Raw genomic sequence first — 26,677 nt, 5'->3', positions numbered from 1 at the left:
AATTCAATGGGAGAATGCGAGAACCCATAAGCCACACGGTACCCAATACTCACTTCATACAAACCACTTTTATTAAGGACCCAATAGATTTTATCTTCTCCACCACCAATTGTTGTTGCTAGCACATGCTGACTAGTGCCCTTAGAAAAAATACTTCTAATTAAAGTTTGATTCCACTGACCATCAGAAAGTATTAAGTCTTTGACCATCAATAGTGGTTAATTTTGTAGATTGGAAGTTTCAAATGAAGAAACAACATAAGGATGTGGAGGAGCAAGCCAAGGATCACTAAAGATTCGGATACTGGACCCATCACCAATTCGCCAAACTAGCCTCTTTTCAACAATCTTACTCCCTTCCAATACGCTACGCTACCCCCCACGAAGGTACTATTCCGATCTCTGCATTCATTATAGAACTGTATCAAAAATATTTACCTTTGAGGAGTCTAGATAGGAGTGATTGTGCCAGAGAGACAACTTTCCAACATTGTTTTGCTAATAGTGCCAAATTCTAAGCCCTAGGTCTTTAAAACCTAGTCCACCTTCCAATTTTGGTCTTGTCATAGTATCCCAACTAAGTCATGCCATTTTTCGCTCTGTACTTTTTTGACCCACCAAAATTGGGAGAGTATGTTATGAATCTCCCTAATTAAAGTGTCAGGAAGACGGAAACATGATAATGAATAAATTGGGATAGCCTCCCCAATAGCTTTGATTAGAACATGCCTGCCTACAGATGAGAGAAGTTTTCTTTTCCACCTTTGAATTCACTTCCTCACCCTTGTCCTTGATTTCTCCAAAGGTGGCCTTTTTTATTTTTGGACTGTAGATGGAAGACCCAAATATTTATCTTGTGCACCAATATGAACAATTTCTAATTTTCGAGCCAGTAGTAATCGAGTAGCGGGAGGAGTATTATTACTAAAGAATAGAGCTGATTTATGCAAATTAACTTTTTGACCACTAAACCTCTCGTATGACTGAAGAAGATTGAGGATATTTTCATAACTGTTTTCTGACGCTTTGCAAAAAAAAATATTGATTCATCCGCAAACAATAAATGATTAATAGTAGGACATCTTTGGTTGATCTGAATACCTTCAATGAGACCGTTTTGCTCTACCTTGTTTAGCAAAAAAGATAATCCTTCTGCACAGAAAAGAAAAAGGTAGGGAGATAGTGGGTCTCCTTGACGGATACCTCTATTTGATTTAAAAAAACCAAAAGGTTGACCTTCAACAATGACAGAGTAAGAAACTATAGTCACTACCTCCTGTATCCAACCAATCCACCTAGATTCAAATTCCAGCTTCTCCAAAATGAACCAAAGAAAATTCCACTTAAAACGATCATAAACTTTGCTCATATTCAATTTAACAGCCATTTCACTTGATAGGCCCCTCTTCTTTGTCTTTAGATTGTGCATACATTCATGAGAGACTAGAATATTGTCTGAAATCAATCTACCCTTAATGAAGGCACTTTGATTAGGGCTAATCAGCGAAGCTATAAATTTCTGTAGCCGATGGACTAGTACTTTAGAAATAATCTTATACACAACTGAGGAAAGGTTGATGGGTCTAACCTATGTCATATCCTTTGCATCAGGAATCTTAGAAATGAGATAGATTTGTGTATGGTTGAAGCTCTTTAGTAGTCTATCATTGACAAAAAAATTGCGGACAACCTTAAAAACATCCTCCCCTACTAAACTCCAGTAGAATTGAAAGAATTTAGCCGTAAATCCATCATCACCAAGGGCGCTCTGGGGTGAACACTAAAGACGCATGTTTTACCTCATCAAAACTGACCGGTCTAGTTAATTTTCTGTTCATGGTTGCTGAAACTTTGGTTTTAAAATCTTCGAATGCATGTGTCGGATTAGCTTGGTTAATCGATGTGAAAATATCCTTGAAGTATGTTTCAGCTACTTGTACAATTTCCTCACGGGTGGTAGCATACGTACCATCATTCTTTTCCAATTTTTAAATTTTATTTCTCTGGATTCTAGATTAGAATGATTGGTGAAAGAAACTTGTATTTCTTTCCCCTTCTTTTAGTCACTTTACACGAAATTTCTCTCTCCAATAGCTTTTCTCCCTAAAGTAAGTATCCTCAAGTTTATTTTCTAAGGTTTTAACCTGTTCTCCCCCTGTAATACCCTACTCTCTGAAAATTTCAAGCTGAGATGTGAGTTCACCAATGTCCTTCTTCGAATTAGATTTGTTCTGTTGCTGTCATTGAACAATTCGGTGCCTACAATGCTTTAATTTTTGAGCCAAAACAAACATCGCTGAGCCATCCACTCATTCCTTCCAAGCTTTAGTGATAATTACCCGAATTTCTTCTAAACCACACCATCTCTCCTGAAACTTAAACATCCGATTAGATTTTTCTATGACCGGATTTGTATCAAGGAGGATAGGCGCATGATCTGAACCATTTTCTACGAGGCGAGACAGTGAAGCTGATGGAAAACAATCCATCCACTCATCGTTTGCAAGTGCACGGTCAAGCCGCTCCCTGATTTTGTCCTGCCTTCGTTGCCTATTAGTGCAGATGAAGCTGATTTTGACCCCCTTCCTTCCTTCTCATCGAGACTCACTATAGCACTAAAATCACCCATAATTACAACTTTTCCAAAGAAACGTTGTACAAAAGAGGAAAGTTCTGTGTATTGGGTAGACCGAATCCCATCCAAGCATTTTAAATGTACCCCAATCATCCCTCAAGAACAGTTCAAAACATGATCAATTACCTTGACAGCTATGAAAAACTCTTTTTCAACAAGAATCTAAACTATTGTGCCCTCCTTTCATGCTAAAGCCAATCCACCAGTTGTACCAGTTGGACTAACAATCCTCCAATTCGTAAAATGACAAGATCTCAATTTACTTTCTACCAGACGAGATTGGTTTTTTGTTTCCCATAGAAACACAATTTCGGAGGAGTGGGATTGACACATCCCCTTTAAGGTTATGAACTTATTAGAGATCTTCCCAGACCACGACAATTCCATGAAAGAACTCTCATGGTGAATTAAAGAAAAGGAATAAAGAAGGGAATAAAGAAAGGATTAAAAAAAAGAATTAACAAAATCAAACATTCACCTAAACGGCACAAAAATTCTATTTTAAAAAAACCCTAACAGAACAAGTTGAAGAAATATGTACTCCTCACATGAAAAAAACCTAAAGGGCGCTATGTGAATTAGTTTTGGATAATCTATTTTTTGAAATTGAGATTGTTTTGATGATTAATTAATCTTGATATTTTTTTTTTTTTGAAATAATTGGATGATTTGATTTTTAATTTTAATTGTTATTGAAGAAGAATATTTTTGTAACAGAAACAAAAAGGATTATTTAGTCACTTAACAAAAATAATTTTATATATATATATATATATATATATATATATATATATACAAAAATATATATATTATATTATTGAATATACAAAAATATTCTCATAAATATATATATATATATATTTATGAGAATATTTTTGTATATTCAATAATATAATATTTTAAAAAAATAAAAAATAAATGCCGATGTAGATTAATAAGATTTACGTGGCAAATTTTATTTGTCTACTTATTATACATATTGGTACGTATAAATTAATACTTATACGACAAAACTGTTCCAATTAAAATTATACTTCTCTTTTATTCCCTTTTTAAGTTAGAATATTGATAAGTTTTTTTAAATATATATATATATATATATATATATTATTATTTTTTGTTGTTATTCAGTAATTCGCATTTTAAAAGTAAGTGGTAGAAGTTAAAATTCGAAAATAGATCCTCTCAATTGTTTGAAAAAATTTGAGGATGTAAAGTATAATCTTTAATCCTTTATTATTCTCTCCTCATATTTATTCTTGATTCCACTTATAAAATTAATGGTAAAAAATCACACTTTATTCCCTTAATTTTTAAAAAAAAAATTGAGAGGATCAATTCCCTAAAATCTAATACTAATTAACTTGTCAAAATTTTAATTTATTTGAAAAATCAAGTCATGATTGTCAACAAGCCAATATGCTGTGCTTCCCTATCATTCCGTAAACACACAGAACAAGCCAAAATCTCTAAATTGCAAAATCAGCATCCTACTTATGAGATAGAAAATCATTGAAATTACTCTTAAGTTGGAATGGAACATTCTCTTCTCTCTTTTCTTTAAACATTAAACATTTTTAATTCTTTAATTTATAGTACACATTATGACTTCCCATATATTCGAATATAAGAAAACATATTCGAAAGTGCAGTGAATATTTGTGCACTATATTCGAAACAATAAAATATCAAAAATAAGAACATATTGGATTATATAAATTAAATAATGAAATATATAATTGAATATATGTTATACGAATTTCATTGTTACATGTGTGGAAGAGACGAGTATATTTGAATACAACCTATTCTAATATATTATTCTTGTGCACAAAGATATTCTTTGGAACAGTCACTAAAGTAGGTGAATTATTAGATACAGGATCCACTAGCTCCCTTCCGTCATCACTTGCTAAGAAATCATTATTTCCAACCTTCTGGGGAACTAGTGAAGTGTCATCCAGACCACACGGGCAGGGCAGAAAAACTGGAATTTCAACAGTGGCCGAAGAAGAAGAATTAACATTGGCATATTTATTTGAAATGCAAAGTGTAACTAGAGCATCATGTGACTCAGATTCCTTTGGCATGCTAATGTTTGGTGTAATCTTTGGAGAGGCTTCCTGCGAGACATTATTTGAATCAGTAATTCGAACATGCAATCAACAAAACCTCTCAGCAGATTCACAAGCAAGGACAAGAAAGTCACAATTTTATAAGATAACAGATATTTATCCTCTATTTTTAAAAGCAGATTACAACTAAAAAAATGTAAAACCAATCCGCTTAATTTTGGGGTTGAGAAGGATTTTGTCCATGGAGAAGAGAAGATTCAGCTTGATCCAGAACGCAAAGACCAGAGACAGAGGTAGAGCCACCTTACACTACTACCAGCCACCACTAGTTCACCAGTCAAGACCCACAGGCCACAGGGCCACACAACGACACTTAATTTTGTGATTTCGGACTTTAGATGCAGAAAAATTGAGAGGCGAAAATGGAGGTTAGGAGGTTAACCTGCAACTGTTAGGTGGAAGATAGAGAAAAACTGAGTAAAACAAGAAGGGAGAAGATAAAGAAAATTATGAAAACACCCATTTCTTGAAAATTATAACCGAATAAACCCAAAGAAAAAGTATATTTACATACAATTCTTTTTCAGCGCACTGGTGCGTCAAAATTGTTTTGGGCGCTTTGGTGATAAAACATAGGTTGCCCACCAAATCCGTACCCTTTTTCTCTTTCTATCATCCCTGTTTCGTCTCGTTTCGCAATGAATACAAAATAATTACAAGTGTATATCTCGTACATGGTACAAAGCCATATTTCATCATGGACGTGCAGCAATACCATTGGTTGAGATTAGCAACATGCTAGGACTTACTAATCATATTATATGATTCTAAAACCAAAAAGATTGCATTCAATCTAAAATGATTTCTCTACAAGGGTTAAAATAATTTATAGACCAGGATGATCATCTTGATTTGTCACTAATTACTCGCTCAAATCATCATCAAAATAATTAAGATCAGAGTCATTGTCAGTGGCAGCATTAATGTTAGCATGGTCTACATCTGGTGATCCTACTGCTAAATCAGCCATAGTTTCCAGCTCAAGCGATCCCTTCAAAGATCGTGCAGCTCCATCATCATAATCAATTAAATCATTTTCATATTGATCATCGTGTTCAATTCCATCAAAGATGTTCTGCACAAACAAACAAACAAAAATTAAAAACTCAGTAGAGACAACCTCGGTTTCAAATTTTAATTCAAACATTCGAGTATTTGACCAATGAGACGTAATTAATTAACTGGGTTAGAATGCCCTTTGAATTCAAGTTACAATAAAAAAGGCACAGCATTACTCATCTATTGCAAAAACTGATGCTTCACATCATACATTCAAATTCAAGAGAGCAGAAAGCTGTAGTACCTTATCAACATCAGAGCTTTGTATATTGGTGTCCGTTATCCAATCCTTGAGTAAGTGCTCTAGCAGAACATTGTCAACAGAGGTTGACCTCGAGTCCCTAGACCTTTTTCTTAATTGGGATTCTCTAAGTCGCAAGTTGTAGTGCACGTAGATAAGGTCATTCAGTTTCTTCTGTGTTAGACGATTTTGACTTTTACTGTATATCTGATCATATATACTCCACTCATGCTCACGCACAAAGGTTGAGCATGTCTGACTTAATATGCGCACAGCTATTCTTTGCAACTCTATGCAGCTTATTCCATGTTGTTGCCACCACGCAGCTAGTGACATGAAAAACGGGAAAAGAATCAATTCAAATTTATCACCAAATGAGTCTATGCACCTACAGGCAATGTAACCAGAAACCGAGTATACGTTACATTTAGCAGCAACCCAGCAGTTTTTACCTGGTTCAAGATCTGTTCTTGTGCTAATTGCCAATTCAGTTCCAAAGTCATCTTGTGCAGAATTATAATGAGCAATCTGGAAATGACATCACTTTGTCCTAGATTAATAAATATATCTAATAATACAAGTATCTTGTAGCAGTCTCTAATAACCTCTTACCTGCATTGATGCAGATATCCGTCTCATATTGTCTGGCTCTAGCCGAACAATACATTCATTGAGCCCCCGGACTACCTCAGAATGCTACAGTCGTATATCAAACATGTGCTTCAGGAGAGAAGTTGAATAAAATTTGAAAATTTTATAAAACTAGGAAACATTCAATATTTTTCACATACCGCCACAAAATCTTGCCGATACCTGTAGGAGGGATTCAAGAAGTACGCAGCCAAGTAAAGTGGGTGACAAAACAGAGAGTTACAATGATTGTCTATCACCTTCCAGAATGGTTCATATTTACGTGCATCATCACCATTAACAGATTTGATTGCAAGTTTTGCTCGGTACATGTCATTATATATGTATGGCATTGAGAAGCTCTCACCACTACAAACCTTTTGAAGTACATGCATGATGGGATCTACTGACTTTCTAACATACTGCATTTTCTTCCAAAACGTGACATTCAAGACAATTTTTTCCACCTCTTTCCCCTCATTTGTCCTGGAGAACCTGGATGAAATCCATTTGTTTGATAGAAACATTCTTTTGAGCCCAACTCTATGATCCAACAAGCTCCGCAATGTAGCAAAGCTAGAGGCATACTGTGTCCCAGCTGTGTTTAAAAGCTCCTGCCCCTCAGTAAATTCATTTTTCATAAGATTTAACAACCATATTTGATTGTATATTAGTTTTGTAATTTTCTGGCCTTTTTCAATGCACTCTTCCACACATCTTATCTTCATAAAATCTTCTAGAATTCGATTAATACAATAAGTGGCACAAGGAGTCCAAAATAAATTCCTTCGCTTCTCTTCAAGCATTTTCCCAGCAGCTTTATAGTTGGGAGTATTTTCAGTTATGACCTACATGACAAGGGGATAAGGAAGACAAAATGTTAGAGCCAAATTCCCAGCAGTGTTTAAAGTGTATTATTTGTAAGGGTGCAACGAGAGTAGGAGGTAGGCAAACATTTGGGCTAGGCTTAGAAGAGTCTGAGCTGCTATAGTGCTCAGAAGCTCACTCTTATTTTGCTAATTTTCTCTCTATCTCCAGATTCATTCTTCCATATCATTCTTCCATCTTTTCTATTTTCCAGTTGTGGTTTCTATTGCAAAATAACTAATGACAGTTACATGGTGGTATTTATGATGGAGGAGGATGCTACAAGAATAAGAGAAAAAACATTTTACCTGCACCACATTTTCCTCACCTATTTCCTCCACCACCTTGTCCAGAAGCTTGAATAGATTTGGTGCATCTTCTACTACATTAGTAGCATCAACTGAAGAAACAAAGTATACGCCATGAGGACAAGAAACAAGAAAGTTAATAATTGTCCTTCCCTGTACATCTCTCCAACTATCTGCCATTACAGAACAACCAGTAATTGCCCAGGAAGCCTTGTATTCGACGAGATAATTCCTAATGGAATCTATTTCCTCCTGCAAAAAGCGACCAGACATAAGTTGGCTTGGTGGACATACCAGTCCCTGTCCATATTGACCAACAACTTCAAGCATTTTATGAAAATATAAGGAGTCTGCAGCCTGTAAAGGAATCCCAGCATGGTAAAAGAACTTGCAAATTGTAGAAATGACTTCCTTGCGCAATTTTTTAGTGGGCCCAGCCTTAACTTTGACTTGATTGAAAGCTTGAGGAGGCTGATTCTTGGGCAGTTTCAGGTATATGTTATCCAACCTAGATCTTCTCAATACAGGTTCAGGACCAGTACTTGGCGGCATTGCCTTGAAGGTCTTCCTAAAGTCTTTAGACAATCTGTTATCAACATCAATCAATGTTTCCTTGTTCACATGATGCAAAGCATCTTCCATCTGCTCATATTCATCTTCTTCATCACCATCATCATCATCATCATCATCAACTGATTTTGCATAGAAAGGAATCAACTCCTTAGCCTCAGGTTGCCTATGTCTCCTTCCAGTGCGATGCCATTTCATATTCTCTTTAATCTTAAGATAAACTTCTTCAGGAGCATTTTTACAAGGTGCTACCTCTCCAGGAATTCTAGCCAGATGCTGTTTAAACCGATTAATACCTCCACTAACAATTTTCTCACAATAGTTGCATTTCACTTTCTTCTTTCTCTCATCTTGAGCAACACCATGTTCCCACCCTGGGTCAACATATCCTAATGAACGAAGAGGTGTAAAGTTTATAGATACACTTCTATCATCCATCAACTGCTTCCCTTTGCTTCTACACTCAATTTGCTCTTCATCATCTTCATCATCATTAGACTGAAAATTCATATATGCTTGAGCATCAATGTGCTTCTGTTTCTTGTTGGATCGACACCCTTCCAGGTTTTCCTTCATTCTTAAGTAGACTTCCTCAGGAGCCTTTTCACAATATGTTACTTCACCAGAAACTCGGGCTAAATGCTGCTTTAATCTGTATATGCCACCACTAACTATTTTCCCACAATAATTGCATCTAACCTTCTTTTTCCGCTCATCTTGGGCAATACCATGATCCCAACCGGGATCAACAAATCCACTGGAGCGTAATGGAGGCATTATATACAAAATGGAGCTGTTACAATTCCAGTTACATATGCATGAGTGGTCGAGTGCCTAGTATTAGGCACATAACAAACCAAAACTATGACATAGTAATGTAAGAGCCTTCCCTGTTCCAACAATTGTGATGTATAGCAAATAGAGTTAGCCGCCAAAATATTAGAGCTTTAAACCAGTGTAACATAATTTTTTTTTATCTTTGAAAATAAACCAAGGAAGTAGTCGCCACATCATGCAAGTATAAAACTAAAACTATCTAGGATATCTATGTTTTTAGATCAATTGTATAACTTATTCACCGTATTAAGACTATTTGCAATCTTTTCTAGAGATTGCAAGTATTACATGTTGGATTGCTGGTTGGCACCTTTGGATAATGCAAACTATTAAGCATATTTATCTGCCAAGAAACTAGGAACAATGTGAAACTATAACACTTAAGGATTGAATCATTAGAAAGGTAGTGAGCTCATTGATTCTTTTCAAAATATATGAATAAAGTTGATATCGGAATCGTATCCTTGTGTTTGTCTCTAATTTAGCCAATCGACTCAAGGGGGCAGGGAAGAGCTATCTACCATCTCCCATTTTCAAATAAATCATAATTCAGCGTTTACTATTTAGCTCTAAGCCGTCCATAATTTGATAAAAGTTTCTGCATGAAATCTCATATGAAATGTTGACATCAAACAGTAAAGCAATGTTGTAAAATTGCCGACATACATAGTAACTTGAGAGAGAGAGAAGAAAAAAAAGGAAAAAAAAAAAAAAAAAAAAAAAAAAAAAAAAAAAGAGGAGTTGAAATTATGTTGTTCTCAGTTGGTAACCATTGCCAGTTTAATATATTAGTTATTATACATAAACTTGAGAGAAAAAAAAGGAATGAATTCCCTATTGGTAAGAGCTAGATACCATTTCCTATTATTTGAAAAATCAAATTTTCTCTTTTCTTCAAATTTAAAGTCTTTTAAGTTATAAACATTAGCCCCTGATCCCTATTACGTATATATACACACATAAATATTAGAAATTCGCTTGCAGAATTTGGCATCAAGAATCCCCTTTCAATGTTATCTCGTAAACCACGTTCTTACTCTTAGTTAACGGCTAATTCCAGAGCTCAATCATCAATAATCAGATTATATTTATAACCTAGTTAAAGCAATTGAACAGCAAAAAGAGCAACAGTAACTGAAGGTTTTCGTAAACCTCAAAAATCACAAATTTCTTTTTATTCTTTTTTAAAAAAGGGAATCATGAAACCTTAAGTGGAAATAAAGACGAAGAAGCTAAATCGTAGAAAGCGGTAAAGAAGAAAAAAAGAAACCTAGATGAAAGCCGGCGAAAACGATCTAGATCCGAGAGGACCCACCGATTCTCGAAGTATTCCGGTGACGAAAGAGTTGCCGGAGAGGGTGACGGTTGGCCGGCGTTGGAATCGTTCGGGCGGTGGCAGTGGATGTGAAAATCGGTTGGGAATGAGTGAGTCACGACTCACGAGTGGATGGTGGGTGAGACTCTAACTCAACCCGGCCGTGTTATACCGATTTTTCTTTTCATAGGGTTTTTTCAATAATAATAATAATAATAATAATAATAATTTCAATAATAATAATAATAATCTTTACCTATATACGAAAGATAGGTGTATACTATGATAAAGAGACGAAAATTTATTTTAAGATAGTTAAGTATTTATTTAAAAAATATGTTATTTTATTTTTATTAATATTATAAAAAAATTTATATATATATATTTTTTTATGCAAAATTCTCAATATTATAGAATTAAGTCCAATTTGGATAAATAATTTAATTAAATTTAAAAAAAATTTAAATAATAAATACTTATATTAAAAATAGTTTATAAATAAGTGATTTTGTTCGGTCATGTTACACATTCATATAATTTTTAATCCAAGTCTATCCAAGCTGGCCTAATACCAAAATAAACTCAATTTCATTAAATGAAACATGACTTTCACGTGCCCAACACACATGAAACCGCTACTTCATTCTTCATTATGAAAAAACGTTCATTCTTCTTCAATATTGAAACCGTTCCTTCTCTTCAAATCTCTCTCAAAATCACTCAAACTTCACTCGTGTTCTCTGTGGAAACCGTTACTGGAGAAGAATCGAGAGAAGATTTCGAAAAGAAGAAGAAAAAACGAACGAAAATAGCAACAGAGACTGACAAAGGTATGAGAAAAACTACCGTTCATTTAAAATTTTGCAATCTCGCATTTCTCCTAGTTGCATTTTAGGTTTACTGGATTGAGTTGCTTCGTTTAGTAGATCGACGTATTCTGATTCCATTTTTACAGCGTAACTAGGGCTTGGAATGAAATGTATTCTTATTTTCATTCAGTTCAGTGGAGTTGCTAATTTTGATTCACTTGATTGTTAGTATGTTCAGTTGACTTCTTTTGCATGGAGAAATACTATTCTTGATGATTGAATGTTTATAACGTTTTATTCAACACTTGAATGTTGCTCGGTTCAGTGGAGTTATTCATTTTCATTCATTTGTTCTTAATGTGTTAAGTTGAGTCCTTTCGCATGCAGAAATATTTTTCTTGATGATTGAATGTCTATCACGTTTTATTCAGCACATGAATGACGTTCGGTTCAGTGGAGTTGGTTATTTTCATTCACTTGATTGTTAGTGTGTTCAATTGAGTCCTTTTGCATGCATAAATATTTTTCTTGATGATTGAATGTCTATTACGTTTTATTCAGCACATGAATGGCGTTCAGTTAAGTGGAGTTGGCCATTTTCATTTCCTTGATTGTTAGTGTGTTCAGTTGGGTCCTTTTGCATGCAAAAATGATTTTCTTGCTTATTGAATGTTTATCACATTTTATTCAAAATATGAATTTTGTTCAGTTCAATGGTGTTGCTAATTTTGATTCACTTGATTGTTAGTGTGTTCAGTTGGGTCCTTTTACATGCAAAAGTGATTTTCTTGCTAATTGAATGTTTATCACATTTTATTCAAAACATGAATTGTGTTCAGTTCAGTGGAGTTGCTAATTTTGATTCACTTGATTATTAGTATATTTAGCTAGCTTCTTTTGCATGCAGAAATTCTTTTCTAGCTATTTCATTATTTATCATGTTTTATTCAGTGCATTAAGGAAGTTTGGTTCAGTGGGATGGGAAATTTCATTCACTTGATTAAGATATGCATGCTTGTGCTTGTCGATGTATTGAGTGAAGTATTGACCAAATTTTTTTGTCCTTACAGCAAAATGAAGATGACAATAGTGACAAAGAAGGAGAAGCCGCACTATAACGTAAGCATATTAAATATATTTATCCGCTTTCATTCGAATAAAATCTATTTTGTATTATAAATATATCGTGACATTCTGTTTTGAAACCTTGCAGAAAACTCACGATTGCAGATGACAAACAAAGGCAATAGCGAAGGTGTTCAAGGAAATGAGTTAGGAAAAAAAAGATATTGTTGAAGAAATGGGATTCGGTGCGCTGACACATGTCCCGGAAATGAACGTCTCTCACAGTCTCTTGAGAGAATTGATTGATTGCTATGATGACTATCATGGATGCTTGAAAACTCTCCATGGAAAAATATACATAACACCTGGCAAAATAGCAGCTGCGCTGGGCATAAACCACGGCGGTAATACACTTTTCACTTTCTGCTTATTTTCGGTTCATTGTTTTCTTTAATTTCGGTTCATTAGGGTACAAAAAATTAAACTGAGTCTTTTTAGCTGATTTGTTGCTATTAAAATATTGTAGGGAATTGTTTTCCTGAAAAGGTTGAGTATGACAGCCTGAATGAGGCAGACAAGACAATAATTGACAGCCTAAAATGTATTACGTTGGCGTCTTTGACAAAGTCTGTCCTGGATATGAGTGTTGAAGGGGAGGAGAATCGGAAAAAATTCTAGAAGACTTTTGTCGTCTTCGTATAGAAGTGCTTCTTGCTACCAACGACGGTAAGCATGGCCTCCCCGATCCATAAGCCGCCTGCCCTTCGAGTGGACAACATCCGACAATGGGATTGGACAAATCATGTGCTCAGCTCCTTGAGGAAGGGAATAAAAAACAAGAGAAAGGGAAAGAAACAGCCCGTCGACGGCTGTGTTTTTGTTTTGATGCTAATTTATTTCCATAAAAATAAGTTCCCTCGCTTGGATGGACTTGATGCTCTCCCACCACCGTGGGTGGCCCACTGGACAAAGAAGATGATGCTCGACCAGATTTCTCAGGAAGCAACGGATATAATGGTAAATTAAACAAAAATTTCCCCCTGAAATTTTGTTTTTAGATGCTTCTAAAATAGTATGCTAACTAAATAAGGTTGTGTTTTAGGTTATAATTAATTTATTTCTCCTAGTTGCATTTTAAGTTTATTGGATTGAGTTGCTTCATTTAGTAGATCGACTTATTCTTATTCCATTTTTTTCGCGTAACTAGGGCTTTGAATGAAATGTGTTCTTATTTTCTTTCTATCTAGTGGAGTTTCTAATTTGATTCACTAGATTGTTAGTGTGTTCATTTGAATCCTTGTACATGCAGAAATATTTTTCTTGATGATTAAATGTTTATCACATTTTATTCAGCACATGTATATTGTTCGGCTCAGTGGAGTTTGTAATTTTGATTCACTTGATTTTTAGTGTGTTCAGTTGAGTCCTTGTGCATGCAGAAATATTTTTCTTTATGATTGAATATTTATCACGTATTATTCAGCACATGAATGGTGCAGTGTTTCTGCTCATTTTGATTCACCGATTGTTAGCGTATTTTCTCATTTCAGATGATTTTAAAATACTCTACTAACTAAATAAGTTTGTGTTTTATAGACTTCTGTATAGAAATCAAATAAAGGAGAAAAAAACAAAAAAAGAGAAGGTGGAGAAGAAACTAACTTTTTTGAAGGGGAAAGAGAAAGGAAAAGAAAAGAAAGAAGAAAAGAAAATTGTTGATCTGGATTCTTCTTCGGAAGATGACACTTTTTCCGAATCTGAATCCGAATCCGATAAAACACCACCAGCTAAGAGAACAAGAAAACAGAGACTAGTTAAAAAATAAAACAGTATTGCAACGAATTCAGAAACAACAAGAGAAACTGAAAGCAATCCCACAGATTCATAAAGCATAAGTGAATTCGAAAACCAATTACTTTAACAAATTTTGTAATTCTTGTTCAACTAGAAATAAATAAATTTATTGTTATTTACAAATTCAAATATATGTTTCTACAAGTATTTTTTTTATAATAATCCTAAATTTACTTCAACTACTAATTTTTCTTTGATGATATCATAGTTCTACCTCATTTTAAGTTAAGTATAACCACTCCTACTTTATTATCACAATCACTACGAAAAAGAACATTGAAAATTGCATTTTAAATTTTTTATAAAGTTTTAAATTTTTGCTTAATATTGCACTATTTTAGCGGTATTAGTTTAAGATATATATTTGGATAGAAAGTTAATAGTTATTTGAGGATATTGAGTTTAGAAGGAAAAAATAGTCAATAGATTATTCTAATGAAAAACTCAACATTTCAATGTAAGAACAAATGTCATTTAGTATATGGGATAAGTATTGTTTTGTTCCCTAACATTGAGAGTCAGAATTGAAATCGTCCTTAATATAATTTTTTATTTAGAGTCATCCTTAATGTTTTATTTCGTATTAAAATTGTCATTTTTAATAAAATTTTTTATTTTATTACAAAAATATCCCTATTTAAATAAATAAAAAATAAGTAAAATTAAAAAAAAAAAAGAACGCCAGGGGGAAGGGAGAAAGGAAAATGGGAAGGGGGGAAGAAAAGGGGCAAGGGAGAGGGGGAAGGGGAAGGGGGAGCGGGGACGGCGTCGGCGGCGAAGCTTGGAGCCGCCGTCGCCGTCAGGAAACCCAAAAGAAAGAAAGAAAGAAGAAATGAGGAGGGGCTGCGACAGGGGGAGAAGAGAAGAGGGAAAGGAGATGCCAGCGTTGCTAGGGCTCACCGCCGCCATCGCGTTGTCATCGGGCCTTGGAGGGAGACCACGCCGCTGAGCCGTCACCGTTGATTCGCCCACGAGCTGCCGTCGGGGAAGCAGAACAGCGAAGAGAGGAGATGCGCGAGTGAGTCTGCTTCGGCTTTCGCATCTGCTTCTTCTTCTGCATCTGCATCTACTTCTTCTTCGGCTTCTTCTTCTGCTTCGGCTTCTGCATCTGCTTCTTTTTCTGCATTTGTTTCTGATTTTGCTGTTGAATTTTGTCGTTGAATTTGTTGTTTTTGCTGAAAAAATTTGCTATTGAATTTTGCTGTTAAATTTGTTTTTTCTGCATCTGTTTTTGCTGTTGCATCTGAATTTTGCTTCTTCTTATGCATTTGTTGAATTTTGCTATTGAATTTGCTTATTTTTCTGCATCTGTTGCATCTGTTTTTGATTCTTCTATTTTTTATTTTGCTATTGAATTTGATGTTGTTTTGGATTTTCCTAATCTGTTCTTGTTCTTGTTCTGGATTTTCCTAATCTGTTCTTATTTCTTGTTCTTGTTTCTTATTTTGTTCTTGTTTCTTATTTTCCTAATCTGTTCTTGTTTCCTAATCTATTTCTTATTTTTCTAAATTTATAGATTTTTTATTTTTGTAATTGAAGATGAATTTGGGTATTTTTAATTCTTGTAATTGAATTTTGTTAACTGTATTTAAAATTTTGAAATTTTGAGTTTTGTTAATGGAAGAAGAATTTGTTCTTCTGAAATTGTTCTGAATATGTAATTGAAGAATTTGTTAATGGAAGAAGAAGAACAATTCTCCTGAAAGAAGAAGAAGAACAAGAAGAATGAAATGGTGGAAAAAAATGGTATTTTTATCATGTAGAAAAAAAATTTATTAGAAATGACGATTTTAAAATGAAATGCAACATTAAAGACGATTCTAAATCAAAAATTACATCAGGACGGTTTTGATTCTGACCATCAACATTAGGGACCAAAACAATATTTATCCCTTAGTATCTCATTGAAAAAATTATCTCATTTTATGTGGGATATTATTTATTGGTGCTATGAGTGAAAAGATTAAATCCATAAAAAACAATAACATTTGAGGCTCATCTCATTACTTACTTAAAAGTATTAAGTCATTGGTATTTAAAACCAAATGGACCAAATAGATACTACCGAAATATAAAATATGTTTTGTTGTAAAGCATTCAATTTAAAAGTGAATTTAGGTATATTTTTTGCGCTTTCGACTCTCTTTTTTAATGATTTACATGGGAGATTAAAAAAATCTTAAAATTTTACCGAATATAGTATAGGAATAAGAAAACTAAGACAATAATAATAATAGAAAAAAGATATTTTCAAAAAATAATTTTAACCAAAAAATTAAAATATAATAAAATAAAATATTTAAAATAAAAATAAGATATTTTAAATACTAAAAAAGTTAAAACTTAGTCTAAAAAAATTAAAATAATACTTTACTCAAAATTTGATTTTAATGACAAACATTGTTGTAACACCCTCACTATCAGAATGTCACGCTTCCGGCTGCGCTACTCTGATAGCAAGAAGTATTTAGACTACTTTATATATTTAATATTAAAATAGGAGCCTGTGACTCAACACCGTATCGCTGATTTATTTGAAAACCGGAAATAAATATTTTATCTTAAAAAAACAAGCAGGCATGGATTCATATACAAGACTTCTTACATAATATATATAAAACATACAACTCCTATCCCTCTTACAAAATTGTAATAACAAAGACGAGGGAAGAAAATAGTCTAATTAATACGACAACATATAAACCAAACGTAGTATAACTCCTCTTAATGCTTCTTCATCTGGTTCCTGAAAAGGTAAAGCTGTAGGGGGTGAGAACCTAACCACACGGTCTTACTATGGAGTTTTAAAGTTGTCATAAGAAGATATTTAATAAGAAAACTGTTTTCAAACTCAGTGATTATCATTGCCTTATGAATCTTTTAAAAACTAATAGGTAATCGTTCAAAACCTTTTCAAAGAAACAATGTTTAATCTTTCAGAAATTCGAAACCTTTCCTTTCTTATAAGAAAATCTCAATCAGAAACCAACCACACAATCAAATAATTCAGCACCAAAGTTCATTCTCAAATGTGGCACGCTAGGACAAACACAGGCAAGACAGACAAGGAAAACACAGGTTTAGATAGCAGTTACATCAAATAGTTCAGGTAGCAGTTAAGAACAGTTTAACAAATAGGCACACCAACACGTTCAAACCCAAGCAAAGTATACAAATGCATATGATGTATGCTTGTCCTATGGCTGATGAGGCTCATCTGTCGGTTATCTAGCCAACCCGACAAGTTTGAAAATACTTAGACTGTCCCCCCGACGTGCATCTCCAAGAGTCTATGCATAGTTTTTTTTCAAATAATTAATATTGCTCAATGGGGTTACATTCCCGAGAATTTATATAGTGCCCGATCACACTTACGTTGTAGGGTCAACAGAGTATCAAATTTTCAACATGGTACACGTAGTGGCAAGCCATGGTACTTTATCCAGGGAACCTCGTGTCTCAGATAATTCAAATTCATAAGCCATATGAATAATTCAAAGATCATATCTCAACATTCTCAATCGATATATCAACATTCTCAACTTTCTCAACATCATAATCATTTATCAATCTCTCATTTTCAAATTCATTCAAAAACCATATTTCAAAGAAAATCCTCATAATCCTTCTTTTCATTCCGTCCATTAACAATCCCAATTCAAAACATAATTCTTTCTTTGATAAATAAATCAATCTTAAAACATATAAGGTTTAAAAACAAATCTTTTTCATTAATTACTCCAAATAAAGCTTTCAATTTTATAAAATTTCGGCAGCATCTCTTCTAAAACTCGGACACTGCCACCCTTTTCGGGTCCCATCCAATCATTTCTCAAACATTTTTCAAATCCCAAACATTTTCCAAAGCTGAACTAGTTCCAATATCAAATTATTTTCAAATTAAACCAATTCCAACAATAAAACTCTTTTTAAAATCAAATCAGCTCAAATATTAAATCATTTATTAAAAATCAGACCAACTCAAAATCAAACCGCTCCTAGAATCAATTTATTTTCATATATCAAATTATTTCCAAAATCGATTCATTTATATTACCAAGTAAACTCCAAAACCAAGAAAATCCACCTTTCATAATAATCAAGTAAATAACATTTTAAACCGATTTTTATCAACAACCATACACCACTCACGCAATCAAACACCCGATAATCCAGTCCAACAAACCATCACATCCACAAGACAAATATAATCACAGAAGTATATCTTTTTGCATCAATATCTATTTATCACAACTCTATAATGTAAAATAGATTTTAAGAAAAACCCCTACCTCAGTTAGTTGAGTCCACGTAACTTATCGTGATAATTCCCTTTTCTTTCAATTCATTGCGACAGTGACAACAACAACCCCCACGGAAACAACAACAGCACCTAAACCCTAAATCCCCAAAACACAATCTTAACCCTAATTAAACAAAATTCCAAATTTAATCCAATAATAATATCTATAAAAATATTATTTAATTATCAACTTAAAATTTATTTTTAAATTAATACTTCAATTCAATAATTAGAGATAATAAAAAAATCAATTTCTCTTATAATCATGAAACAAAGTTAATAAATCTAATTATTCAACTTAAAGCATATAAAATTCTTTTTATTATTCAATTACTAAAGTTTTAAATCATAAATAAAAAATTATTTAATTTATATATATAAAATCTCTTAAAATATAATCTTAATTAAATATAATAAATTATAAATAAATTTATTATTTAATTTTGTAAAAATCCGAAGTCTTACAATTGTGCCTTAGCTTTTCTGTAATTAAATATTTTGATACTGGATAATGCAGAAACTAGAATCCAAGAAGTAAATAGAAATATAGAATACAATACAAAAGGAGAAGAGAAGACTGAATCCAAGTAGAATTCATTAACATGTGCCAAATTGGTAACCTTCCGGAATTTTGGTTAGTGGAACTCATGCGTAAGTTTCTAAAAAGAAAGCAACTTCCGATCCTCTTAGCACCGTGCTGCAAATAAATACTCTCTAAATACAGATAGACAATAATTAAAGTTATTTTTTAAATTTAATATTTATAACTTTTTATATATAAAAATTATAGTTATAGATTTAGTATATGTAAACTTATATAATTATTAATAATAATTAATAATACTAAATAAAATATTTTTAAACTATTTAAACTAATTTTTTAAAATCTTCTAAATATCATTGATGAATATACTCATGACTCATCTTGACAAATTGGCATCTCTCATAAGGCGAAACTACGCGGTGTTTTCCATAAAAGGTTCAAGTTTATTAGGTACGGTTAACTTGTCTTAAGCAATTCCTTCCTAATTTTCTTAACAAGCTAGAAAAAAAAAGGGGGGAATATGTGATTTTTTTTTTTTTTTTTTTTTTTTTTAGTTTTGGGAAAACTACATATATGATTTTATTATAGATGATTTGTTTCGAACTTTAGAAATTTCATAGTAGATATGATTTTCTGAATTTCTCATTTTAAACCATTGTTTAAGAAGTATTTAGCATGCTAATAACTATGAGAGCAATATTATGTAAATAAAAAATACTTTATGATATGAAAAAAGCAATCACTATATATTTTATATCTTTATATGTTTGCTTTATAAATTTTTTGACAAATTATGAACTATCAAAATAATAAATTTTTATGTAAAAAGAATCAAAATTTAATAATACTATAATCAAATTTTTCTTATACCAGCATAACCAACTTTTAAAAACACAAAAATCAGTTACAATTATATTGTTATACTTTTATTCGTTTTTAATTGTAACATAAGTTTAGTTTAATTATATTTTTATAATGTTTGATTATGAGTGTAGATTAATTTTGCTTATATAAGTTTGATTTTAAGTGTGAATCAAATTTAATTATATTATTTATAAAAGAGGAATGTTAGGGGGCAAGTAACTTTGTGGTTTGTAGCTATCAAATAACTATCAATGATGGTTTTAATGGTGTGAGATGGGTGTGAAATTTCATTCAATAGCTCACTTTTTTTTGCTGGTTACATGCTGGCCAGAATTTAACAAAGTTGCTGGTCCCTAGACTTTTCCTTTATAAAATTATAAATATAAATATGTACATGAATAATTGATTAGTAATAGTTATTCAGTGTTTATATTTTATAGAGTATAGTTCAATATAAATACCTGTATTTGATATCTAAATTTGACATGAAACAAGTTTTTTTTTTCTGTTTTCAAATTTCTTATATTATAAGTTTCCAACATTTTATTTTTAAACATGATGAACAAACAACTACAAAAGAAGAAAAAGGAAATACTGAAATACAAAGATAGATATTTAGTAGAATAAAGTATGAGTTTAAAAAAAAAATTAGAACACATAAATGCATTTATAAACGAACGAAATTAATTTCGCTTATTTGTAAAAAAAAAAAATTATGAACGTTTTAACTATTCTAAGTAGAATAGTACTATAGTAGTTTATTCTATTTGTAAGTATACAAATATTTTTCCCAAGTCTTAACGTTTGTGAGTTCTGAGTTCTGACCGTGCTTACGAGGCGTACAAGAATAAAAAAGGTGAAAGAGCAATAGCCAATAGCAATATGGATTGTCCAATTTAATTTGGAATGAATAATACATAATACATAATACTAATCACCATCATCACTTCACCAGGTTTGTAATTTCACCTTTATGCTTATTATTATTATTACTAATACACCTTAATCGTTACTTATTAACTCTAATTTTCTAGTATTTAGCTTAATTAGTAGTTCACTATGAACCTTTGACCTCTTTAGTCTGATTAGAAACTAACTGAAACTGTTTTTGTCATGTTGAACCAGATGACTTGTAATCATGGGTTTCAATTTCAAGTATGTGCTGGTTTTCATTTCTCTGATGTGTGTTTGGTGTGGAAGATTAAGATTCTCTTTGGCTTCTACAGATTCTAGTGATGATGGTTTGGTTAGGTATAATCTAAGAAAGAGGAATTTGGACCGTCAGAGTCTTAGTGCTGCGAGAATCAAGAAGGTTTCTAATGCCGGAGATTTAGGGAGTGACGTTAAAACAGATTCAACTCCTAATGTTGTGTATCTTAAGAATTATCTTGATTCACAGTATTTTGGGGAAATTAGTATAGGTTCACCTCCACAATACTTCAATGTTGTGTTTGACACTGGAAGCTCAAACCTATGGGTCCCTTCTTCCAAATGCATCTTTTCTGTAAGTTAGTTAACAGAAATGTAACGTGCACACCAAAAATCAGTTATCATATATTTATGTATAAATACATGTATAGTTTAACTCGTATTCTACACTGTTGGCTGATTTTATGGACAGTTAGCATGGTTAGTTAGTTAAGGTTTTGCTATCCAGTTCTGCTTAAGGAGCCAAAATTGGAAATAATTCTGAAGAGTTTGACATGTTTATTGCATTGAAAAGTTAGACATTTTTGTTTGACTCTTTAAGAATTGCCCTGCTCTAGTTAGCAAAACTTTTTAATTGAATTATCCTTTTTTAATGTTTTCGGATGTTTTTAAGACTACAATAGAGCAAATGTAATCAAACTCGAGAGTTCATCTAAACTCGTGGAGCTTAGGTAATTTCGAATCGAGAAACTCAGCTATGAGTTTACAAGAAAAACATAAACTCGATTTGAGAATCTAAACTCATAAACTCGTGAAAGTTTGAGGTTGCTCGAGAGTTTGATAACTTTACATGAAAAACAAACTCTTCCTCACATAATGGGTTTGGGAACAATGCTAGTTTCTCAGATTGAACTTATTTTAGAAATAAATGTGACTGCAATGCAGATTCCTTGCTATTTTCATTCCAAGTACAAGTCAAAGATATCTAGCACCTATACTGAAATTGGTAGGTATCTTTGGATTATTTTGATATTTGATGATGTATCGTAATGTTTTTCTTTTTGACATGCTTCTGTTTGGTTTTATATGTACAAAGTACAAACAGAAGGTTTGTTTTGTGAAACTCAGTTTCTAAAGTTGGTGTTGAACTGATTGGGAAAATTATCTAGGCACATCTTGCAAAATCCCTTATGGCCATGGATCCATTTATGGATTCTTCAGCCAAGATGTTGTAAAAGTTGGGGATATCATCATCAAAGAGCAAGTCAGTATTTTACCCTCTTTATTTTATTTTATTTCAAACAGTATTGTTAAGTTTCATATGCTTTCTTAGTTGCATCGACAGATGGGTACTTTCCATTCTGCAGGTATTCGCTGAAATTACAAAGGAAGGATCATTGGCCCTTTTAGCTTTGCATTATGATGGGATACTTGGACTTGGATTCAAAGATATTTCAATTGGAGAAATCACACCAGTGTGGTAACTTTATTTGTTTATTTGAGTGTTTCAATAATTCACCTATTTCTTCATTTTCCTCTTATCATATAGTTATTAAACAATATTGCATGATTAGTGGTGTGACTAGTTTAAAGTACGATTCTTCAAAAGAGTGATTAGTTCTATGAATACAGGTACAATATGATAGATCAAGGGTACATATATCAAAATGTTTTCTCTCTTTGGCTAAATAAAGATCCAATGGCAGAGATAGGGGGTGAGATTGTCTTTGGTGGTATTAACTCGAGACACTTTAGAGGTGAACACACTTATGTTCCAATATCTCAAAAGGGTTACTGGCAGGTTAATTCCAGATTTAGAACTTCATCTCTAATACTCCTCATCAACCATGTCAATATTAACTTTTTCTCTTGTACCTTCAGATTGATGTTGGAGATGTTCTACTTGCAAATAGATCAACAGGTTCTCTTACATTTCTATGATTTCTAGCAAGATATTTAAGCTATATGCATTGTTTGTTTCACTATTTCTTATGTTTATGATTGGACATGAATACTATGTTTCAAGATATTATAATAGTTACTAAGCATTGCATCTTATTAGTAAGTTACCTATCTATTGCTAACTTTTTTAGGAAGGCTATTCAAGAACTAAAACTATTAATGCATCTTTTGGTTCAATTTTGGGTAGCATTAATGTTTTGACTGCGATTATGTGCTATTGTATTGCGATCGTAGCTCTGAATGACAAATGGAAAATTCTATGAAAACATTGTAGGGTTATGTGAGGGTAGCTGTGCTGCAATTGTGGATTCAGGAATCTCTTCAATTGCTGGTCCAACTGTATGATATCAGACATAGTATTTTTTGTATTTTAATGCATCTTTTTCTTTTTCCTTTTACTTTGGCATCTTTTTCTTACTAGTTAGTTACCTAGTTCATCGATCTGCAGACTGTTGTAACTCAAATTAACCATGCCATTGGAGCACAAGGATATGTGAGTCTTGAGTGTAAAAGCATTATCCACAACTATGGTGATAAGATATGGGATGCATTAATCTCCGGGGTTTGTTTTTTGTCCTTTCCCCTAATACTCTTACAATGTTATACATAGTTTTACCTAAAATTTAATCATCCATTACACACCTTATGTCTCAGCAGCTAAATCCTGAAATTTTATGTGCCAACATTGGACTCTGTTCGCATGACAAATATCAAAAGGAGTACAATTTTTTTTCCCTAATTTTATTACATGACTACTTGTTCCTTTGTTTTGCTTCTGAATTCTAATAAAATCTGGCTAACTTTGAAATGCAGTAATGTTATCGAAACAGTGGTGCATGACGAAAATCTGGATGGTTCAACTTCCAAGGAGAGCCCATTTTGTACTTTTTGCGATATGATTGTCTTCTGGATACAAGTTCAGCTCAAGCAAAGTAATCTGAAGGAGAAAATACTAAAATATGTGGATGAGGTTGCTGTTCTTATGATACACCGGTATAGATTAATTGTCTTATTTATATATAGTTCTTAGACTTACAATCTTTCCCATTTTGTCAATTTCAATTTGTAAAAAAGCTGTGTGAGAAGCTCCCAAGTCCAGAGGGACAAGTATTTGTAGATTGTAATAGTATTGCTGCTATGCCGCATATATCATTCACAATTGGAAACAGATCCTTTCCTCTTTCTCCACAACAGGTTTGAGTCTTGCAATTATTTTATTATTATTATTATTATTATTATTAGATCAACATGATTTTTTTACCTTCATTTCTGTTTTGGCACTACAAAAGTGAGAATGTTAATTGTATTTATTCGAGATACCCGGCTCATTGCCCATTTTTGCTTCTTTTTCCTTTCACAGAAAATGTCTGGTAAAATGCATACTTTAAAGTTCTTTAATGCAATCCGTATTTGGTTATTGTTTCTTTATCTTCCACATTTTCAGTATTCCTTATTTAGTTAGTTTATTTTTTGGCTTTTGTCTTTTGCTGTTTTTCCCCCCTTAATAGTATGTCCTTAGAGTTGAAGAAGGAAGTTCTAGCGTCTGCTATGGTGGCTTTGTTGCTCTAGATGTGCCGCCACCGCAAGGTCCCCTATGGTAATTCCATAATTTATTTTATCAACGTTTTATATGGTTAATGTTTTATGTTGCTTCTAAATCAATGCAAAAAATTGAGCCTGCTGCTCACATTTTTCTCTATCACTTTTCAAGTGTGTGACAGTAATAATGCATGATGTGCAGGGTTCTTGGAGATATTTTCTTAGGGAAATATCACACTGTGTTTGACTTTGGTAATCAAAGTATAGGGTTTGCAGAAGCTGCATAATATAGTGATTCTTTATTAAGAAAATGTGGAGATTTTCATTTAGGACTCAGACGCAGAAAATAATTGGTTGCTGCCCCTTTTTGGTCATAGGTTGCTGCCCCTTAAAAAGTCACAATATCTACGTATTAGGGCCTCATGTAAATGGTGATGGCTCGTAGATCTTATTAATAAGATTTGTGACATTTAACATTGGTTGAAAAGGGTGATGGACATTAAAAGGATATTTGTGGGGCATTGCATTGTTGTTTCTCTATCTAGTTATTGTAAAGAACTAAAGATCAAACAGGAGAAAACAAGAAGCTTAATTGCACCAGCCGGCAATCGAATCCGGGTATGTATTGGTATGTATTGTGGCAGGGTCCTCCGATATAAGATTCTTTTTTCAAGTATTGATTTCTTGAGACTTATAACATAGCATTCCCGTTAATGAAAAATAAGAAAGAAAAGAAATGATATTAATTTTCAATTCGTTTGTGACTTTGTGGTGTTCGCCGTGAGAACAGAGAAAAGAGAGAAAGGAAGGGGGGGGGAGAGAGAGAATAACCATATATACATGTGAAACAGCCAATACATTAAAATAAAAACAAAAGAATAAAGTAATATTTTAATTTTTAATTCCTAAAAAAATTAAGATTTATATGATTTATATTTTTATTTTTAGTATTTTTTATTTTTAAGATTATATAAAGAAAAAAATAACACAATAGCGTTATATTTTAATTTCGTTTTTTTTAATAAAATTCTAAGCAAAACAAATTTGGTGAACCAAAGAGGATCTCTTGATCGAAGACCTCTTGTATGTTTAAACAAACTTTTAGGTTAACCATTCACAATAACGAAATAAGACATTGTAGTTATACATTTTTTTAGTCACCTTATCCACTGATCACAAAAATTCAATTGTTTTATCTCCTTCCAAAGAAAGCTCCACTCCACTCAGTCATAAATTTTACTTATATCTAATTTTAGAGCTATATCACAATTTTCAAATTTTTTATTTTTTAAAAAATGTATGTATTTATGAACAACTAAAACATTGTCATTAATAAGCCTTCTTTTTATTAATGCACTTTAGTTATCACTTATCACTTTATTTATAATAGACTACATTTTATACACCATAATCTTCGAAATTATCTTACAAAAAAATCAAAATGAGACTAATCGGTCTTACTTGAGCCATTGTCAAAGCATTAAGAATTTAGGGGGATCAAACAAATGTGTATGGTTGAGAGAAGATTATTGTTGCGTTAATTATATCATGCTTAATTTAATAGTGCTTCAGAGAAATTGGAAAAATTTAGTAGCAAAATCATCTTTTCCCAAAGCTGAAAAAGAATTTATTGAAAATACAACTCTCTTGATTTCTGATGTACTTACTGGTCTCGTAAGCCTCCAATTGTCTTGACTAGTGACCTTTTTTCTTATGGTAGATATAAAAACTGTAGGATTAGCTGCATCAACCAAATCAAAGAGAGACTCGAAAAAATTCTAGACAATCTGGTCTATTCTCTCTAGATCGGGTACACCATTCCATCTTTATCTTCAAATTTCTGGATCCGGTTATGCCTATTTCTAATTTAAGTCTTTGCAAAAAAAGAGATTGGTATTTTGGTCACCCAATTTGAGCCACTACACTCTTGTTTTTTCTGGCCAATACCTCTCTTCTTTCAAATAAGCCTCCGCTAACCCCTCCTCCATCCTC

The 26,677-nt window shown here is 32.7% G+C and overlaps 2 protein-coding genes across 6 annotated transcripts; one reads left to right on the top strand and one right to left on the bottom strand.

The window, feature by feature from the left end:
• Nucleotides 1-5,531: 5,531 nt before the first annotated feature.
• Nucleotides 5,532-10,828, bottom strand: LOC107630570 (hAT dimerization domain-containing protein). Of its 2 annotated transcripts, none has more exons than XM_016333755.3 (7): nucleotides 10,552-10,828; nucleotides 7,875-9,334; nucleotides 6,861-7,547; nucleotides 6,682-6,765; nucleotides 6,522-6,597; nucleotides 6,073-6,395; nucleotides 5,532-5,844 (listed from the first exon to the last, which is right to left on the bottom strand). In XM_016333755.3, exons 2-7 carry the CDS (start codon nucleotides 9,219-9,221, stop codon nucleotides 5,632-5,634), a joined length of 2,730 nt encoding a protein of 909 aa, XP_016189241.1. In that variant the 5' UTR covers nucleotides 9,222-9,334; nucleotides 10,552-10,828; the 3' UTR covers nucleotides 5,532-5,631. The 2 variants fall into 2 exon arrangements, with proteins under 2 accessions (XP_016189241.1, XP_016189244.1); XM_016333758.3 differs by having other exon boundaries at nucleotides 10,597-10,766.
• A 9,981-nt stretch (nucleotides 10,829-20,809) lies between these two features.
• LOC107630571 (cyprosin) lies at nucleotides 20,810-25,361 on the top strand. 4 transcript variants are annotated; one of them, XM_016333760.3, is made up of 14 exons: nucleotides 20,810-20,990; nucleotides 21,161-21,539; nucleotides 22,130-22,190; nucleotides 22,354-22,448; nucleotides 22,552-22,664; nucleotides 22,817-22,985; nucleotides 23,066-23,105; nucleotides 23,421-23,485; nucleotides 23,595-23,708; nucleotides 23,804-23,865; nucleotides 23,960-24,116; nucleotides 24,221-24,340; nucleotides 24,655-24,743; nucleotides 24,888-25,361. In XM_016333760.3, exons 2-14 carry the CDS (start codon nucleotides 21,174-21,176, stop codon nucleotides 24,970-24,972), a joined length of 1,536 nt encoding a protein of 511 aa, XP_016189246.1. In that variant the 5' UTR covers nucleotides 20,810-20,990; nucleotides 21,161-21,173; the 3' UTR covers nucleotides 24,973-25,361. The 4 variants fall into 4 exon arrangements, with proteins under 4 accessions (XP_016189246.1, XP_016189245.1, XP_088365104.1 ...); XM_016333759.3 differs by having other exon boundaries at nucleotides 23,801-23,865; XM_088508978.1 differs by lacking the exon at nucleotides 20,810-20,990 and having other exon boundaries at nucleotides 21,051-21,539; nucleotides 23,801-23,865.
• The last annotated feature ends 1,316 nt before the right edge of the window (nucleotides 25,362-26,677 follow it).

Source organism: Arachis ipaensis, chromosome B3 (genome assembly GCF_059453495.1).
Source record: "Arachis ipaensis isolate K30076 ecotype BB chromosome B3, ASM5945349v1, whole genome shotgun sequence".
Classification (NCBI taxonomy): domain Eukaryota; kingdom Viridiplantae; phylum Streptophyta; class Magnoliopsida; order Fabales; family Fabaceae; genus Arachis; species Arachis ipaensis.
The sequence above is the reverse complement of the archived record's forward strand: the minus strand, read 5'-3'. Positions and strand labels throughout refer to the sequence as shown.

Coding starts and splice junctions, on each gene's coding strand:
- LOC107630570 (XM_016333755.3), bottom strand. CDS start 9,221: ATGCCTCCATTACGCTCCAGTGGATTTGTTGATCCCGGTTGGGATCAT. Junction 6,396..6,521: donor AAGAACAGATCTTGAACCAG/GTAAAAACTGCT, acceptor TCATGTCACTAG/CTGCGTGGTGGCAACAACAT. Junction 5,845..6,072: donor AAAGCTCTGATGTTGATAAG/GTACTACAGCTT, acceptor TTGTTTGTGCAG/AACATCTTTGATGGAATTGA.
- LOC107630571 (XM_016333759.3), top strand. CDS start 21,174: ATGGGTTTCAATTTCAAGTATGTGCTGGTTTTCATTTCTCTGATGTGT. Junction 23,486..23,594: donor CTTCAATTGCTGGTCCAACT/GTATGATATCAG, acceptor ATCGATCTGCAG/ACTGTTGTAACTCAAATTAA. Junction 24,341..24,654: donor TTCCTCTTTCTCCACAACAG/GTTTGAGTCTTG, acceptor CCCCCTTAATAG/TATGTCCTTAGAGTTGAAGA.